The sequence below is a fragment of the Corvus moneduloides genome, chromosome 17 (genome assembly GCF_009650955.1).
Source record: "Corvus moneduloides isolate bCorMon1 chromosome 17, bCorMon1.pri, whole genome shotgun sequence".
NCBI classification, from domain to species: Eukaryota; Metazoa; Chordata; class Aves; order Passeriformes; family Corvidae; genus Corvus; species Corvus moneduloides.
Genome location: NC_045492.1, coordinates 12,443,133 through 12,460,509, shown reverse-complemented (window position 1 = coordinate 12,460,509; position 17,377 = coordinate 12,443,133). Strand labels below are relative to the sequence as shown.

Sequence of the window (17,377 nt, the reverse complement as noted above, 5' to 3'; positions counted from 1 at the left end):
TCTGAACTATGTTAGCAGTAAACAGAACTAATTTACCCCCTGCTTCTTTCAAACAGCTGCTGACAGCTGCACTATAATTCAATCATGGATGTTTGCAGCACTGACTGCAAAACACATCCATATTTTTGCTATTCTTCCCTCCCTGTTGTATTTGGACCGAAGGAGCTGCACCAAATAATGACATGTGACAGTTTTGCCCGTACATAGAGATTGAGCTGCACAAAAACAGAGGCTCAAGACGAAACATTGCCCAGCCAAAAAGGTTCTTTGAATAAAAGGAGAATAACCACACAGATACACAATGTCGTCGGGACATCTTTTGTAAAGTTGCAATGATTTATTTTACTAGTTTGTACAAAAAGGCTTCTGACAACTGCTCTATGAAAAGAACCAGAAATGTGTATGCATTTTTGCCAACTGTTAATAAATATCTTCTTAAATAAGGAAACAAATGTGTTTAGGAACCGAGAATCATTTTTCCTGCATGTGATTGAAAAGGAATTCAGAGATGGAAATAAATAATTCTTCCGCTTGTGACAACTATTTACATAAAAATGTACAAACAGTGAAGCTGATGTTGAGCCTAGCAACAGAAATCCTGTTATTATGCTTAAAAACAACAACAAAAAACCAAAACAGAAACAATCCCCACATAATATTTAATATATGAGTCCTATACAGCAAGATACCGTGGCCCAAGGTAAAAATGCAATACACCAACGCAGTGACCACCAACACTGAAACACCCGCAAGAGAAAACTAATCCTTGACTACTAAATAGTGGAAGTTCAGGCATGATTAGCTTTTAACTTTCTAGGCAGCACCTTCACTTCCTTTAGGAGGTTTACAGAAGCACTGCTGTATATATGTATACAATGTCAAAAGATGTTTCCCATCTGTGTGATTTCAGTTCCTCACTCTAAACCAGGGGTGCACTGAGGGCAGTTTTGGCTGCTGATGGTGGATGGTGCTGGCTGCAGGCCCTGTGAGAGGTGGACTTTTGGCTTCAGCTGTTGTCCTGCCATGTGGCTGGCTGTGTTTGCCCAAAGTCTCCCCGTGGAGAGTTTGCGGGAGCCCTGCCTGTGGAGTGTGCCTGCTGCAGCCAGGCCGCTCCTGCAGATGTTGGAGTGGCCTGGGTGGGATGCCAGGCACATCTGGCAACGTGGCAGCTGCTCACCAAGGCCTCCATCCAAAACCTACCAATGTTGTGGATGGACTTCCCCTTTCCCATCAGCCTAATCCTGCTACTGAGAAAACTGCTGGGAAAACACCAATTTACTTAAATGAGATGAGAATTAGGCCATCAGAAACAAGTTTCCGATTTATTTCATAGACAGTTGGGGTTTTTTTCTTCCTTTGCTTATTCTTTTTAAAGTGAGGCATCTGGTCTGGATTTGATCTGTGACTTAAAGGGAGAAGAGTAGTGAGTGAAGTCCAGAATTTCATTTATCTTCTTTCTCTGAACCCTCCTTTAAGGCAAGACATGGAGCCAAGACCCCACTGTGGCTGCATCGCCCCATCTCCTCACTGAGCAGAGACCCTTCTCCAGGGATTGGCGATGTCCTGGACCCATCTGTTGGAGGTTTAGCTTTTTGGAGTTTGGAGATTTAGAGCTGGGTGTGCTGGACATGGTGTTTTACTGGGCATTATTTTCTTTTTATCTCCGTGATGGAATTTAAGCCAATCCTACTTTGATACGTGCCAAAGTGGGGGATTTGTTTATGATTGGTTACTGCAACTCTGCATTCTTCTTTGCAACAACTTTAATTGAGCCTTAATTACTTAAGTGTGATGTTTGTGTAACCTGTGACTTTAAAAGAAGGAAAAATAAAAGCCTTGAGGGGACATTTTCTTGCTTCTTGTTCCAGCTTCTTGGTGGCCCTTGAAAGGGATTGTTTTGGGGTTTTTTTGAGGTGAAGCCAACAGAGCAGGAGGTTTATCAGAAGCACTGACCCCAGGAAGGAAGGTTTCCTAGCTGGTTCCCAGTCTGTGTGGTGCTGGGTGTACATCCCAGCTCACAGCACCTTCTGTGCTTGAGCCTCCGTGTTCTCAGGAAGGTGTTGGAACTTGTTCCCTCAGGGAAGTCGGTGGACATTTTCCACACAGCAGCAGGATCTTTAGTTACAGCTCTGGAGCTGCTTAGGATACCCCAGCTAAACATTAGGTTTAATCCCTGCTTCTCAGCATTTTGCTGCTTTCCTGTTTCAAGTTCAATGCAAATTCAAATACTTCCTGGCTGCAAGAGGAAATTTCCTTCCTTGTTGATAGAAAAAAGTACACCCCAAAATTCTTGCTCTTTGAAGAACTTTTCTTCAGTCTTTTGCTTGCCACTTGATTTTTTTTCTTAGCCTAATCTGTCCTTTGAATTTGTGTCAATCCACATCCAGCTTTTGCTGCTGTAGTTTGAAACTGGAAGTTGCATGTAATTCATCCTTCGTTTTGCTTATGAAATTGAAGCAGAGGGGTGGAAGCAATGATTCTCTAACAAAATACCTGTTCACTCCAGGTATACTTTGTTCACTTATTTTATTGCAAACCGTGTTACAGGAACTACACACACTTATTAGTCACAGCACAGTCTCACCTTGGATAGATTATTACTGTTTTACTCACAATCAACACTGGTGAGTTTGCAATCTCCAGAAAGACTCGTTTGCAAAAGTATGTACTGTAGGAGCCAATTTTGTAAGCAGATTTGGTTTTAAACGGTTTTTCTGGCTTGTTTCAGTTTACAAGCTCATTGTCTGTAATAAACTAAAACAAAATGTGTTCAAATGTCTCTTTAGATTCAGAAACTGTTCCATTGTCTGAACTTCCAGAGGCCTGGTCCTAAAATGGTTTGGGATTTTTTTAAACCCATGGCTGGAGCACCAACCTTTCCCCCTCCCCCACACAGCCATACAAACTCACTCTTTACAAATAACTTCTTTTTCTTTCGTCTTTCTCTTTCCTACAAATCTAGTGGCAGCCACATGCTCGTACCACCATGTTCCTGTATTTTTTTAAGATAACATTGGAGCTGTCATCAAAATAGAGCACTGAGATGGCATTGAGTTGTGTAGGAGCACAGCAGGGTTTCGGCACAGTCTCTGGGTTTATAAAGTGAACCTGGGGAATGAAAGTAAAGGCACGTTAAGATTTACTTTTCGCCTCTCCTCCCCCATATTCTTCTTTCCTGGGCAACCTTCTGCCTGTCCCATACCCTCCCTCAGACAGCAGCTGAGCTGTGTAGCTTTGGGATACACAGACCCCTTCCTCAGCCTGACCCCAAATCCACTTTTGGTGGCAGCACAGAGTGGATCCTTACACAGTTTTCCCAGGAGAGATGCTGATAGTGGGGCTCATGTCCTGTTCCTTCCTTCCCATGCAGTGGGACTAAACCCCCATTACACTATCACAGGGCCCTTGCAAACCAGAGAGAGCCTGCCAATGCCTGCAGCAAAGGCAGGGTCATTTCTGGCCAGCTACTGATTCAGGCCACTCAGCCAGACATGTGGAGCCAGATGCCGCAGGCACTTCATGAGCTAAGGCAGACCTTCCCTCCCTTGTTAGCTAGGAGACCCTTCTGTGTGTAAATTTATTTCTGAGTAGCACCTGTCAGATGTTACTCCAGGTCAGGAGACAGGCTGCACCTACCAGTGTCTGTACAATGGCATGGTTTGTAGCATTCATGTAGGAATTCAAGGGGAAAGCACATTCTCCTTCACAGTAATAGGCAGCGTAGCCCTCCGGAGCAATGATCCAGTCCTGATTAAATTGAAGCCATTAGATTGTGGAGAAAGAAATGCAGTGAAACAAAAAGCCAACCAGCACATAAATCTATCCATTCACACATCCATGCACAGTTACAGTGGCCTGCAAAATAAAAATCTGCCCCCCTGGCCTTTCTAAAGCTCTCTTACAGGCCTCCAAAGTGCCTGCTCTTCCTGGAGGGACACATCCCACATTGCAAATGTGTCCACAGAGTAGCTGAACATTTGGGTTTGGCTGTTTATCCATTCAGCAGTGTTCTCCTGGCTGTCCACAAGGATCACTTCATCCAGAAACACAGTGCAGACACAAGCTTTCAGAAAGGAAAATGTCTTTAACCAGGTCTAAAAGAATGGGCAGATGAAAACGGAGAGTTGTGTGTGCCTTCAGCACTGCCAGAGGACCTGCAGGGCCACAGCTCCTCAAAAGGACCTGAGTGTGTTGAGCTTCCAGCCAGTCTCACACTAAATATTTGTACATCCAACTTAGCAGAAGCACTTAAGCATGCTAAAGGCAGTAGACAACATTTTTCCTCTCAGGATTGAAGATAAAAAATCCAGTTAGTGGCTTGATCTCCCTGCTGCAGATAAGTGAGAAGCCAAGGCATCCCTGTCACAGCCCGGTCACGCCCAGCCCTTACCTGCCACCCCAGGTCCCTGAAGCTGACGTAGAGCTCGTGTTTCTTGCAGGCCTGGCGCTGGTCACTGCTGCTGTTCTCTGTCAGGGGACAAAGGTGGCCATGAGGCTGGGCTGCCCCAGCACCCACAGCCCTCAGCAGAGGCAAGGCACCACTGCTCATCTGGTGCACTTACAGCGGGTTTTTTAGCTGTTTTGGTCATATAACAGTGGCTGGGTTCATTGATGAAATGCACTTCTGGCTTTTTTGTGCAAAACCGAAAAAGGTCTGGGAAAGTAGTATTTTCATCTTTGTTTTTTTTCCCCTGGACTTCCTCTGACCTCCTAATAGCAACATGCAGATCTGTTTTATTACTGCCTACACACAAAAGGAGAATCAGTGCAGTTTTGATGTTGTGTCTATCCTGGCCATGTAGCCTGAGCTGAAGACCCAAGTAGAGGAATGGCTCAGGAAGAATTTCTTCACTGAAAGGGTGGTCAGGCATTGGAAGGGGCTGCCAGGGATGTGGTGGAGTCCCCATCCCTATAAGTGTTTCAGAAACAACTGGTCATGGCACTCAGTGCTCTGGGCTGGTTGAAAAGGTGGGAATTGGTCAAATGTTGGACTTGATGATCTTGGAGGTCTTTTCCAACCTTAATGATTCTATAGAAATATGACTGGAAGCTCTGTTTTTCTTCTCCTTCTGCCTCTCACAACCTCCCCTTCCACTCAGTGAGACACTCCCAGAAGCAGCTGGAATTTGCTGCTGCCTCAGCAGAGCCAGCCCTAATGCTGGGACCATCACCAAGGGCCCATTACTCTGAGGTATCACATAATTAAGCCACATTTCTATTTCAAATGCCTGATGGAGTTTTCTTCCAAATTAGGAAGCACAGCTCCCCTCAGAATAGCCGTGGTTATACTGAGAATGAATGGGTTTTCTTCTTCTGTGCAAGAATTTTGGGACTACTACACTATTTAGGGGCTAAACTTAAAATCACAAGCCCTGAAAATGGACAGCATTTGGATTCAGATCCCCTGATCACTTGCTCATTGCTGTAATGTAACGATCTTCCATTTCAAAAAGAGAATTTATTTCATACGAGAGAAAAGGAGTTTTTCTGGTTAGGTGCTTGGGGTTTTTTTAAAATTTTGATTAAGAAATCCCTCAATTTCACTTTGCTTCTGAGAAACATTCTTTTTCTTGGCATTTTGGAATAATCCCAAGCGGGCGGTGGACCAAAGTGACAGCAAAGAGATAATGTAGGAGAAGCAGTTCCCATGTCATCCCACACCCAGAAACACGGAGCCTGTGCTGTACCTGCGATGTTGGACACCCGGAAAGCTTCCTGGTTCTTTGGTGTTTTGGATCGGTTCTGGCTCCTCTGCTTCCCCCCCGTGGAGCGGATGCTGCGCAGATGCACCTCGGTGGCTTTGAAGAAGGCGACGGTGAAGGGCTGCTTGTTCTGCGGGCCGTGCCTGCCGATGAGCCCCACCAGCTTGGGGTTGATGCTCTGTCCTGGGAACACAACAGGCTGATGAGAGAGCCTGCAGCAGCTCTGCCAGCAGCCAGGAGAACACAGGGCAGAGCTGCTGCCTGGGGAGGGTCACTCCTGAGCATGGCATCGACTCACAGGGACCTGGACTTAATGGGTAAAGCTGCCTCTGACAAGAGCAGCTCACCGCAGCTAAATTCATTTCATATCTGTGTGTAAAAGTCACGTAAAATAGTCCTACATATAATTATTTTACCCAAATCCGCTCAGCATTAACTTTTCCTGCATTCTTTAGAGGGGTTTCTTTAAGTTCACCAACCTATAATTTGAAGTGATCCTATAAAAGGAACCATAAAACTCAGCCCATAGGAACATTAAATTCCCACTGGAAGGTTATTAGCTTAAAATAAAAATGCCTTGTATGAAATGCTGACAGAGTTCCAGATATACTTCAGCTGAGAGAAACAAATGTTTAGAGACATTTTGCTTATTGCTGCTTCTTGCCACCACCATACCCGATAACTTTATATAAAACCTTGATTATCATCCATATGTCCTTCATCTTGGGCTTTAGAATTATTTGATTTTTGCTAAAAGACAATTAGTTGGTTTGTCTGTAGAATTAAATCAATTATTTACAAAAAAAGCAAGGCAGTGGGAAATTTAATGTTTCTCCCTGTTGCTGTCAAGGGATGTCTGGGTGCTGCTGTGAGATGCAGAGGTGATATCCAGGATTATACTGTCCCAAGCTACTGAGTGCTGCTGCTAGGTCCAAGTTATGTTAACAGCTTTGTGATCCTTTTGCTAAGGACAGAGCTGCACCTTGTCACCCACAAATCAAATGTGCAAAGGAGAGCTGACACTTTCTTGGAGAAGCCCTGCAAGGCAGCCTGGCCAGGAAGAGCAGGGCAAGGGGCTCTCAGTTCACTTATTTTGTATGACTTTTTAAAAGTAGACTGTATTTGCTTTATGATTACAGATTATGTAACAGCAAATACAAAGGAGGGTTGGGGGTTGATTTATTTTGGTTTTTTACTTCACCTAAAGCCTTGAGGATTGCCCAAGCATACAACGCTGCATCAAAATCCTGCTGTGCTTACAGCACATGATTTTCATATGAAGTTCAAGTGTAAAAGCAGCTGTTAGTGCACACAGTTGATCTAAATCCAAAATGAAACTTGGGGAGCAAGGAAGGACATGTCTTTGCCATTCAAAATAAAATGAAAAATTCATGTGTACGGTGGAAAAATGTGAGTGCAACTGTCTGCTGCCAGGGAAATTGGTTACAGAAGACAAGCAGACAATCAGCCCCTGTATCTCTGTATTTACTTTTTAAACACTGCAGTTGGCTTTTCTAACTTTTAATGACAGGCTGATCAACGTATTTTGTTAATCCATTTGGAGAAAGCAGCAAGTTACTTTGCAAAGGGGTGAAATCAGAAATTCCCAGTGATAAGTGCATTCTCATCTGTTATTTGACTCAAGTTAGGAATATGGTTTCTTTATGCAGTCCTAAGAAGTCTAGCTGAGTTTGTTTATATCTTTGAAAGCTCTGTCTGTGATAGGTCTGGTTGTGTTTGCAAGGGTCCACCTCTAATTGCTGCAGCAGAGCAGACAGGATGACCCTAAGTGCGCACAAGGCTGCAGCACTTCCCTGCTTGTAGGATCCTGAAAAGCCTGCACTGAAATCTGTAACACATTTATAAATCAGCTTCCTTTTCCTACTTATGCTCAAAACCAAGATTGACTCTTGCTGTAAAATCACGAGGTGAGGCTGGGGGAGGACAGAGAAATAAGGCTTCATCAGCAGAAGAGTATGAATGTGAGACTGTAGAATCCATAGTGCTCAGAGATACTCAGCCTACTTCCAGCTAGCACTTTTCTGTGGACTCTGGGCTGGGTCTCGATGGTGTTTTTGTATTTGAACCACAGCTGAACAAATGTGCCATGATCAGGGACACAAATCCTGTGCTCCCAGGTGTTTCATTTAGGAGGCAAACTGGAAACTAAAAACAAGGACAAGTGTAAGAAAAGGGGTTAAACTAGTCTTGGCTGTCCTTTAAGAGTTAAGATTAACTTGTAAATCAGGTTGAATTTGAATCTTTGTCCAAAGATGGCAAAAGGTGTCTGGTTTTGGGGTGGGCACTAGTAACTTCCACGGTGAAGCTGCTTCCTTGCATCTGTGTTTGGGTTTCTGCATTCACTGATCTCTCAGAAAGGGCAGGTTAAAACAAACCCTGTGCACCTCTCTGTGCAGTCTCACATGAGTTAAATCACCTTTTCATGTAAATGACTCTCTAGGTTGCCTGTTCCAAAACCTCTTTGCAGAGTTTTTATGCAAAATGCTGCTTACTGGAAATCTGCAAGTGTTGCATGAAAACCAAGAGCAAGTGATATCACAGATGCATATCTGGAGAATGAAAGCATATCCTTAGATAACTACATTCAGAATATTTATAGTAGTTTTGAGGTGGTTTTTGCTTAAACTACTCCTGTGGGGCAGTCAGGCAGTTCTAGATGGTCCCAGGTCCTGGGAACCCCCAGAAAATCCAGGATATTTGCACAAATCTCCAAGTGAGCATTGGGAGTCCTAATTTTGAGACAAAGCAGCATGACTTTTTAGCTAAGGTCTGATTAGAAAAACTCCCTGCCTGATTCCTTTCTGGACATGTTTCAGAGCCAGCTCTTCTCACCCATTCCCAAACCTCACAGGTTTGTACCATACACTGCAGACTGTAGAGTCCAGACCAGGTATGACTTTATCAACCATTTTTACTGACACAAAGGAAGTTCAAGTGGTTCCTGGCTGTTTTCTGAATTGGAAAGGACTTCTGTGCCAATGGACAGCAGCCCCCTACATCACTCAGCTGTGCCTTTTTGCACACAGCAAAGTTTATTCTTCTTTTCTTGACTGGATTGTATTATCTGCAGATTAGTCAGCAGTGTATACACTAATTGATGGGGATGTGTGCTCAGCTAATACTGGAATGACTGCAGGCAGCTCACCAGCCTGCTACAGCATCTGAGTACATCCTATATGTCTATGGGCTGTTTTCTTAGGCAAAACCAGGAAAAATGTGCTTAAGAAATTCTATTTGAAGGAAAGAGTGCTGAATGCTTAGGGTTTCCCCTGGCTGAGACTCATGTACCTGAAACAGAGACTCCCTAGTTGCTGCTGGTGTGTGACACTCACCATCAATCCCTTCCACGGAGAGCTGCAGGCCCAGGTTGTGCTGGGGATTCACCACCCAGTGGTTACTGGTCGCGGTTATGTCGAACACCAGCCACCCTTCCTCTGCAGCCCAGATCGTTCTGGAGTCGAGCAGGAACAAATCTGAATCCCTGAAACAAAGAAGCAGAATTCCCAATTAGCCAGGATTTCCACTGGAGTCTCCACAGGCACCCATAGGCATCCTTTAGGCAGCGCACGGGGTTGGGCTTTCAGCGACGGGTGGAGCTGGGCTGGTGTGTGCTCCCCTCTACTCACGCCCAGATGAAGCTTCTCTTCTCTTCACAAAAAGGAGGATGGGTTGAAGCAGAGTTGAGGTGGTTTGGGGTTACTTTGCTGTTACAGTTAACCTTGAGCTCCTGATGCACCTTCAAAAAACGCTTGCCAGGCACAGATCTGCAGAATTACTGTTTGCATATGCAAACCTGGTAATTGGGCAGACAGTGGTGCTCATTAGCCTTTCCATACATAATTTCCTGACTTTTATACATAATTGTAGCGTTGGTGCAAGCCAGCTGGAACACTGGTGTGCATATATTAACATATGTAATAGGTTTTTTTTAATTTGCTCATCTGAGGTTACAGGTAACTGATTGAGGCAATCACCCTCTGCACAGTCATGGTCTGCACTATTGTGGGTAGCAATCTTTTTCCAATTCATTCCTTGGGGTTTTTTTTTTTAAAGGCTGCTGCTGGGTTACTCGAGCTGAAGAAATAATATCAGAAAATGAAAAAGATCCTAAATAGAGAGGATTCTATCCTTTTGAAAAAGGTGAAATTATTTCAGATTTACAAGATGTTTCCTGGCAAATTTCTGAAGAATTAAATTTTGAGAAAACACAGGTTCTGTAGAGGAAGGAATCTTCTCTTATCAGAAAAGAAGGAGATAAAACTCAGATTTAAAAAAATTTATACTCTTGCAGTTCTTTTATAAAAAATTACTTTAAAAGAAGAACAAAGACACGTGGTGGAAGTGTCTGGACAAGTCCTGTAAGAGCTGCTTTTGTACCTACAGTGAACAAACATGATAACTTGTTCAACTGTAATTATATCCTTCTGAATGAAGAACTATCCTTGAAAAACCCTTTAATCACATCCTCAAAGCTTTAAAGAAGGTCTTATGAACTTTGTCACTATGGATTTGTCAGTGCAAATATATATATTTAGCTTAGCTTACACAGTGCCTCTTGTTGGAACGAAACATCAAGTGATCGGAACTGAATCTGAGGAGAGCTGTTGGCACAAAGGCTTTTGACTCACAGCTTTGAATGATTCTTTTCTCTGTGAGATACCAAGAAATTAGAAGCTTTTGTCCCACACAGAACAGGAAGGGTTTTTGCAATGCTTTTACTATTTAGCTTCCCTTTCAACCTTTGTGTGTAAGAGATGATGGCTTTCCTCCGTGAGCTAAGGGATGTCAGCACCCACCTCTGACTCTGTGCTGCCTTACATGAAATTAAATTTGTGAAATGAGTTCCTGCAGAGCGCGTGAGCACACATCCCAGGGTGTGCAAGAGGAGGATTCTCTGTTTCCTCCCTAAAGCAGGATAGCTTTGGATACCCCACGGCTGAATACGCAGCTGGTGCTGCTCAGGGTGCAAGCAGTACTTGCTTTTCAGCAAAGTTCTGGTTTGTGGAAGAAGCCCTACATCAGGACTTGCTGCACCACTTCCTTGCTGAGGCAGAGGGGATCCTGTGGGAGTGTTTCAGTGGCTGTTTGGAAGCCAAAGTGGGTGGCTCAGGAAGGGGCTGTGGTGCAGCAGTGCAGAGGCTCAATGCAGGTGCTGGGAGCTCAGTCAGCTTTGCCGAGTGCTCCCAGGAAAGCTGAAGTTAAAGAGGACGGATAACCCCTCTCACATTAGTTACAGGAATGCAAGATGCTTGAACTCTAACCAGGGGACAAATTTCCTGGGGTTTCATCCCCACCCAGAAGCAATGGCCCTGTTCCCACAGCGCAGGACACCTCCCACCCTTCCCTGTTTACAACACACTGAACCAAACACATCCCAGAGGAGCCAGGGATGAGGGAGTTGCATGGATTGGCCTGTTCCAGTGGCTGAGGCCAAGTTTCCAGGAGTAGAGGGTTTTCATTCTCACGTACTACATTATTTAAGCATGGCCCCTGACTGGAACTCATGATTCACACAAGGTTTAGTTAACAGGGACTTGGCTTGCTTGGTTTTTCCCCCCTTGTAGTTTGCAGGTTGATGATAGTAGCAATAATGGTAATTTTTTTTGATTTTAGCTACTGCTCAACTGCAGTATTATTACTCAGAAAAACCAGCCTTTAAGCTTCCCATGCTGACATGATGCAATCGGGGTAACCAGACAACATGAGGCATCAAGTACCAGGGTGAGTCAGTCTGGGAAATTGTATAATGCATTTGTTTTCCTGTAGTTACAGCAATGTGCAAACAATAGGCCTGGAGGGGAAGCCCGAAGTGAGAGAGATCAAAGGGACCCACTAAAGGGAAATGTCCTTCCCACACACACTCGGAACATTTGGACCCCAAAAAAGCCCCATGTCAGATGCTCTTTGGAGGAGTCCAAGCTCTCCTGGATTAGCATTTTCCGCCCTGGCCCACCAGCAGTGGCCAGGGAGGGGATGCAAAACCTCACTGGTGTTGCAAGCAGAGGCTCCTGAGATTGTGGCTCCTGTTCCAGTGAAAAGAAACCTCTTGTTCTTTTCAAAAAGAACAACCTCCTTTAAGTAGAATGTCCTGCTCTCCAAAGACAGGGCAAACAGCACTAAATCACCAGCTAATAGACAGCCAGCCCTTGAGATATCCTTGTTGGACAAGACATAGTAAACACAGCAAAGAAATGTTATTCTGCTAAGACTTAAACAACATTTGCTCTGAGGGCTCCCATCTAATGACTTGTCACAGAAGATAGTGCTGGTTTAGTCTAACTAAAGTGGCTGGTTTGGGTTTCAGCTGTGAGATAAAGATCTGAGCACAAAGAGAAAAGGTTTCTAGTGCACATCTCACTCTTGTGCCTCACCTACCAACTCTGTACTCACAGAGGGTGTTCTTCGAGCAATGTGAATGATGGCACTGCAACGAGGAGGCAAAAAACCCCTTTGGTTCCTTGGCCCTGCATTCAGCCCCTTCATTTCACGACTTCAGTTCATGCAAGAAACTGTACTGAGCCTTTTACCAGAGCAAGAGATAGGAAAGGCACATGATCCTCCTTTTACAAAAAATTAAGCTGGGACATGGAAATGTTAATGTCTAGATTAGAGTTACATAAATTACGAAGTCTGGATCCAGACCACAAGTATGTTTTGTCGAGACCACATCAAAATGGCTCAGCGTTCAAAGAACTGACATCAGCGGGAGTGTCAGAGCTTTTAGCAATGATAAAATTTGGGGCTTTCTGCTCGGTTTTCTCAACTATCAGGCTCGCAGTGGAGCCTGAGATGACGACAGGAGGTTGACATTTGCCTGCTAATGTCTTTGGTAGTGTCTGGCCCTGGATGCCAGACAGGAGAGTCATCTCCCGTTAGAAAGAACTCCCAAAAATTTGTGTACAGGTCATATAACTGCTGTGTGGTCTGTGAGACTTCCTCAGTGAACTTGTTTTCTGGGCTCAGGGGTGAGTAACGAGAACTGCAGCGTGAGGGTGGCTGGGCAGGATGCATGTGAGATCGTGTCTGGGAAGCAGCTGGAGCTATGGAGGTGGAAGGGCTGAGCTGCCAAAGGGCTGATGGCGGTAAGGAAAGGGATCGCAAATGTTTAGTGAAAGAGAAAAGGGTTGGAAGAAGTGAGGACTGTGGGGATGAGCACAGAAATAAGAGAACACAAGTACAGAAAAGGCAGGGAAGAGTATCCTGAAAGGAAATTGTAAGGGAGTTACCATGTTGCAACACAGCAATTCTAAAATAAGAGAAAGGATTAACAACCATGAAGCTTCGTGAAAATAGTATGTATGGCTTCTTTGCCTTTTGCTGGGGAACTTTTTCAGTCTCTAGGATGCAGTTTGGTTTGAAGCCATAAACACTAGAAACATATGCAAAAATGAGAAGTGCAGCACCTGCCCTAATTGCCTGCCTTGGTGAGCTGGGGCACAAGGAGAACATGGACAAGAGAGAGAAAGATTCAGTGAAAACATGAGAGCTAGAAATTCTATCATATCTCTCTATTTCATTAGCAAGAGAACAGGAGATGAAACTCTGCATTTATAGACTATAATGTTGTAAGGTCTACACTATTTTAGGACAGTCCTCTTGCCAAACAGTCCCCGCTTTTATGTCTGTTTTCTTCACTCACTGTCCCCATCCCCCTCGTCAGCCCTGTTATTTCAAGCTGCTGGTTGACAAGCGGTAGTAAACACTAATGAGCACTTCCAAGTGGGATAAAAATAGGGAAAAAGGACAGGCAGCAGCAGTGAAGGTGACTCTTGGCAATTTCCATTACACTGCGAGACAAGGTGATTTCTGTGACCAGCAAGCACCCTGTGCTGGGAGCAGCCCCAGAGCCCCGGCTCTCCTGGCCCTGTCCTGGCAGCAGCGCTGCTGTCCCCTGCCTGCATCAGGTAATCCCCCAGCCCAAAGAGCCCACCTGGCTCTTGTGCTGCCCTGACCCCTCCCTGCTACCTGCAGGAATTACCAGCCTATCAGTAACCACACAGTTACACCTTGCAACAGCCTTTGAATGGCTTTACAAGTGTGGGTTAACCCTCCTGCTTCTGTTTTAAAGTAGGAAACACTTGAGGCATGGATATGTTGAATTCTCATTGATTCAGCATGTAAACCACAGCATGTAAGCCAGGAGCACAATCCTCTCCTCCTGACTCATATTCTAACCCTAGAGCGGCTGTTTGGGTCACAGGCACTGTGCAAGTTTTCCGGCAGGCAGCCCAAGGACAGAGCTGGCATGGAGGGAAGGGGGTTATTCACGTCCAGGTTTGAGCAGGTGGAGGGAGGAGAAGGCAAAAAGTGCATCCTGGGAGGGTGAGAGGAGATGTGGGGTTAGAAGACATCTGTTTGGATTAAAAACCTGCCCATATCCAGATTCCAGTTTGCTTGGTGTCATTGCTTAAAGTCAGCTGCAGCTGTCCAAAGACAAGCTTAGGAAAATATTTTTCAGACTTTCCTACTTTGAGAGGGCCCCAGGATCTCCCTGGGCCTCTCCCTGGCACGTTTGCAACACCCTCTTTACACAGACCTGATGCAGCCCTCCTCCCACACCTTCCCTTCCCTGTGCCTGGGATCCCTCTCCCTCCCCACTGACAAAAGCTCTCCCCACTGATAAAAGCTCCCCCCACTGATAAAAGCCCTCCCCACTGACAAAAGCCCTCCCCATGGCCCCGGGCAGGAGCCACCAACCAAACATAGCCCAGGGGCTCTGCCAGGTGAATGGATGTCCAGAGCAGGAATACATTTTGGTGGAGGTGTTTTCCAAGGACTGGTCTGAAAACTGGGTGTGCTGGTAGTGAGACAGATCTGTGTAAATTCTGTTGAATCTAGGGAAAAATTAAATTCACTTTAAAATTTCAGCAGATTCTTCTAGTGCTTCTAGTAGCCATGCTGCCTTTCCTACAGCGTTGGAGAAGGATAAGATCTAGGTCTCAAAGGCTGATTAAAAGTGGCAATGGGAGTTTGTTAGTGAGATGCAACATGTTTCCTAAACATGAAGCCTCTTGTACAAACAGTGCTGAGAGAAATGAGGTTATACACACGTCTCTGACACTTTCTATACAGCTGCTTCTGTTCAGCACTGAAGGGCTGTTCATTAGCCCATCACTTACCCCAGCAAGGACCCACTGGGGTGTGCAAAATGCCTCCTGCAGCTCCTCAAGTGCCTGTGAAGGGTTGTGCCTTGCTAAGTTCAAGATTTGTCAGAGGTTTTGCAGTGGCTTTTAGGAATGGTCTGAAGGAGAAAACCAGATACAGCTCTGTTCTTGGAGAGCTGCAGGATTTCCAGGCTGAAGCTCCCTTGCTACTTGCTGAGAGATGAATGTAGTTATCAACTGACTTGCAGATAAGTCATCAAAAAACTATAATCAAAATAATTGTCAGTATTTGCAGATACTGTCATAGTGCTGGGGCACATCATTAAGTCAAACTGCTGTGCTTCACCATCCCCAGAACAATCACACTGGTACTTAAAAAAGCTCCAAAAAGAAGGCACATCTGCTTTATGGGTTGGGTGGGCCTTAGCCTTTCTTAGGTACTAGAATTACATGTTTCAACCCACAACATGGAACCAGACTCCAATGAACAGCAGAAAGGGGTCTGGAGAGGGGCTCAGGTTTGATCTGGTGCAGCAGTGGTGTAGTTTGAAGCTCAAGCTAAAGCGTTCCAGCTGCAAGTCAGACCCAGGAATGCATCCTGCAAGATCTGATTTTTCTGTAGGGCTGGTAACATGAGCATTCAAATCACTGCCTTTGAAGCCTGTGAAATCCATAATGGCCACAAAGTGAACGTGTAACAACTACATTTCAATTACCAAAGGCTGGTCAAGTACCTGGTTTTATTCTCTCCAGTAACAAAACTCCCATTGACTTCAAAGGGATTGGGATTCACTCTGCAGTGCAAGTGCTGGATCCAACGAAATAGGAGATGCAACTCTGGGATGAGGTATTTCAGCGTCAAAAGGTGCAGACAGAAAAGCAGGATCCAGCTCTGAGGTTTAGGGCAGCTCTACCGTCTGCATTTTTTCTGCAGCTTCAGGTTAATAAACTGAGGGTGGTGCCCTGACTGAGCACTGGGATCTGCTTTGCTCTCCCTCCTTTTTCCAGGAGGGAGGAGACTTGAGCAGCATCTGGCTCCCCAAAGGCCACCTTCAGCCCCCACTGAGAAGGGTTCATCACCACAACCAGGGACTGGATGCCCTGCTGCTCTCACCCTTCTCAAGCCACTCACTGGCTCTGTAAAACACCTTCCCATGCTCTCGGGTGAGCGAGCCACGAAGCCCAAACAGAAGTTGGACATGAGTCACTGGACTTTGAGCTATGCACTTGAAAGCTTTTAGACATGTTATACCAGTTAAAACGTCAACTGTTTTCATGTTTATGGTATTTGGGACATTTTTGTTCATGAATGTACTTGTTTGCCTAAAGTGAATAACTGATGCCCTGTGCCTAAAGAATGCTGTGCATGCCTTTTCATCAAGGAGATGTTGCCAGTTTGAAGAGCTTGCCTTGCAATGATAAGTCAGGATATTTGATCATTTAGCCTGATTTCCTACAAAGACCTGTAACAATATCTTCAGTCTGACAGAGATATAATTTCTAGTGGTTAAAGTCCAAGTGGCATCTCCTCTGCTGCAAAGGACAGGGCTGGGCTCCCATTTTTACTGCCAGGATTGTTAGGTTGAGCAGGTGGATGGGGGAGAGCTTCTACCCTGCAAACATTTGTGCTGTTGAGGGGCAGGATTTCAGGAAGAGTCTGTGGGGGTGCAGCTGTTGCTCTGGAAACATCCAAGCCTGTATTTTTCACTGAGAATGAAGTGCACACAAGAGATGTTGGAGGTTAGATACCTCCAACCTGTCTGAACTCGTGAAGTCATTAACTGCTGAACTGCTCATACCTCTGGTTCATGTGAACCGAGGGCACCATCACCCCCTCCAAACTGGAGGCTCATCTGTGGTTTAACTGCAAATCCTGCCTTCAGCATATCCCCTGGCCTCCTCACAGAGGAAAATCTCCCCAGTCACCCTCAGCCTGGGCTTTCCAGCTCGCCCTGTGCTGTTCTGGGGCTCTGGACGTTGTCCTGCTCTCTGCTGTGCGGGAGATGATGCTGAGCTGCCCCGGGAGCCTGGCAGGAGCTGCTGCGCCTCAGGCGCTGCACAGGAGCAGCACCAGCCTGGAGAATCCCTCGTGTTTCAGGTCTCCAAAGGCAATCCCCGCAGTGCTCTTGTGTCAGCAGAAGAGCCCTGGGAGAAGGAAACCCAAAGGCAGCAGAGGTTTCCCTGCCTGCGTGGGGGGGAGGGTTTGGCTTTGTTTTGCTCTTGTTGCTAACAACGTCAGATGGGGCTGACTTTCCAGCGGCTCAGGATGAGACAAACAGCCAAGGAAGCATCAAAGTGAACGGGTGGTTTTTGATCAACACTGGAGAGAGTTTGTTTTCTTTCTCCACTTGCCCAATGACACACTGACTTGGATGACTGGGCTGTGACAGAGCCGGGTGGAAAATGTCAGTGGAAAAATGCAGAAAAAGAGCAAATATTTTTACAAATGTTAGTGACAATATTTTTACCTTGGGTCAATCCAAACCAACAGTAATATTTTTTCAGGACAAAATGTTCAAAACTCGCCATAGTCTGTGCCAAAATGTATGC

General features: G+C 45.4%; 2 protein-coding genes across 3 annotated transcripts in view; one reads left to right on the top strand and one right to left on the bottom strand.

Annotated features, from left to right (window-relative positions):
• SPO11 (SPO11 initiator of meiotic double stranded breaks) overlaps positions 1-17,377 on the top strand; it is a 218,490-nt gene that overhangs the window by 137,699 nt on the left and 63,414 nt on the right. The gene's annotated exons all lie outside the window — the stretch shown is intronic.
• The window catches only part of BMP7 (bone morphogenetic protein 7), a 42,990-nt gene continuing 25,917 nt past the window's right edge, over positions 305-17,377 (bottom strand). The window contains exons 3-7 of the mRNA XM_032126848.1: positions 9,056-9,204; positions 5,688-5,885; positions 4,391-4,467; positions 3,637-3,747; positions 305-3,108 (exon numbers count right to left, since the gene is read on the bottom strand). Of these exons, the coding sequence (XP_031982739.1) occupies positions 2,959-3,108; positions 3,637-3,747; positions 4,391-4,467; positions 5,688-5,885; positions 9,056-9,204 (685 nt within the window). The 3' untranslated portion in view covers positions 305-2,958. The remainder of the gene's footprint in view (positions 3,109-3,636; positions 3,748-4,390; positions 4,468-5,687; positions 5,886-9,055; positions 9,205-17,377) is intronic.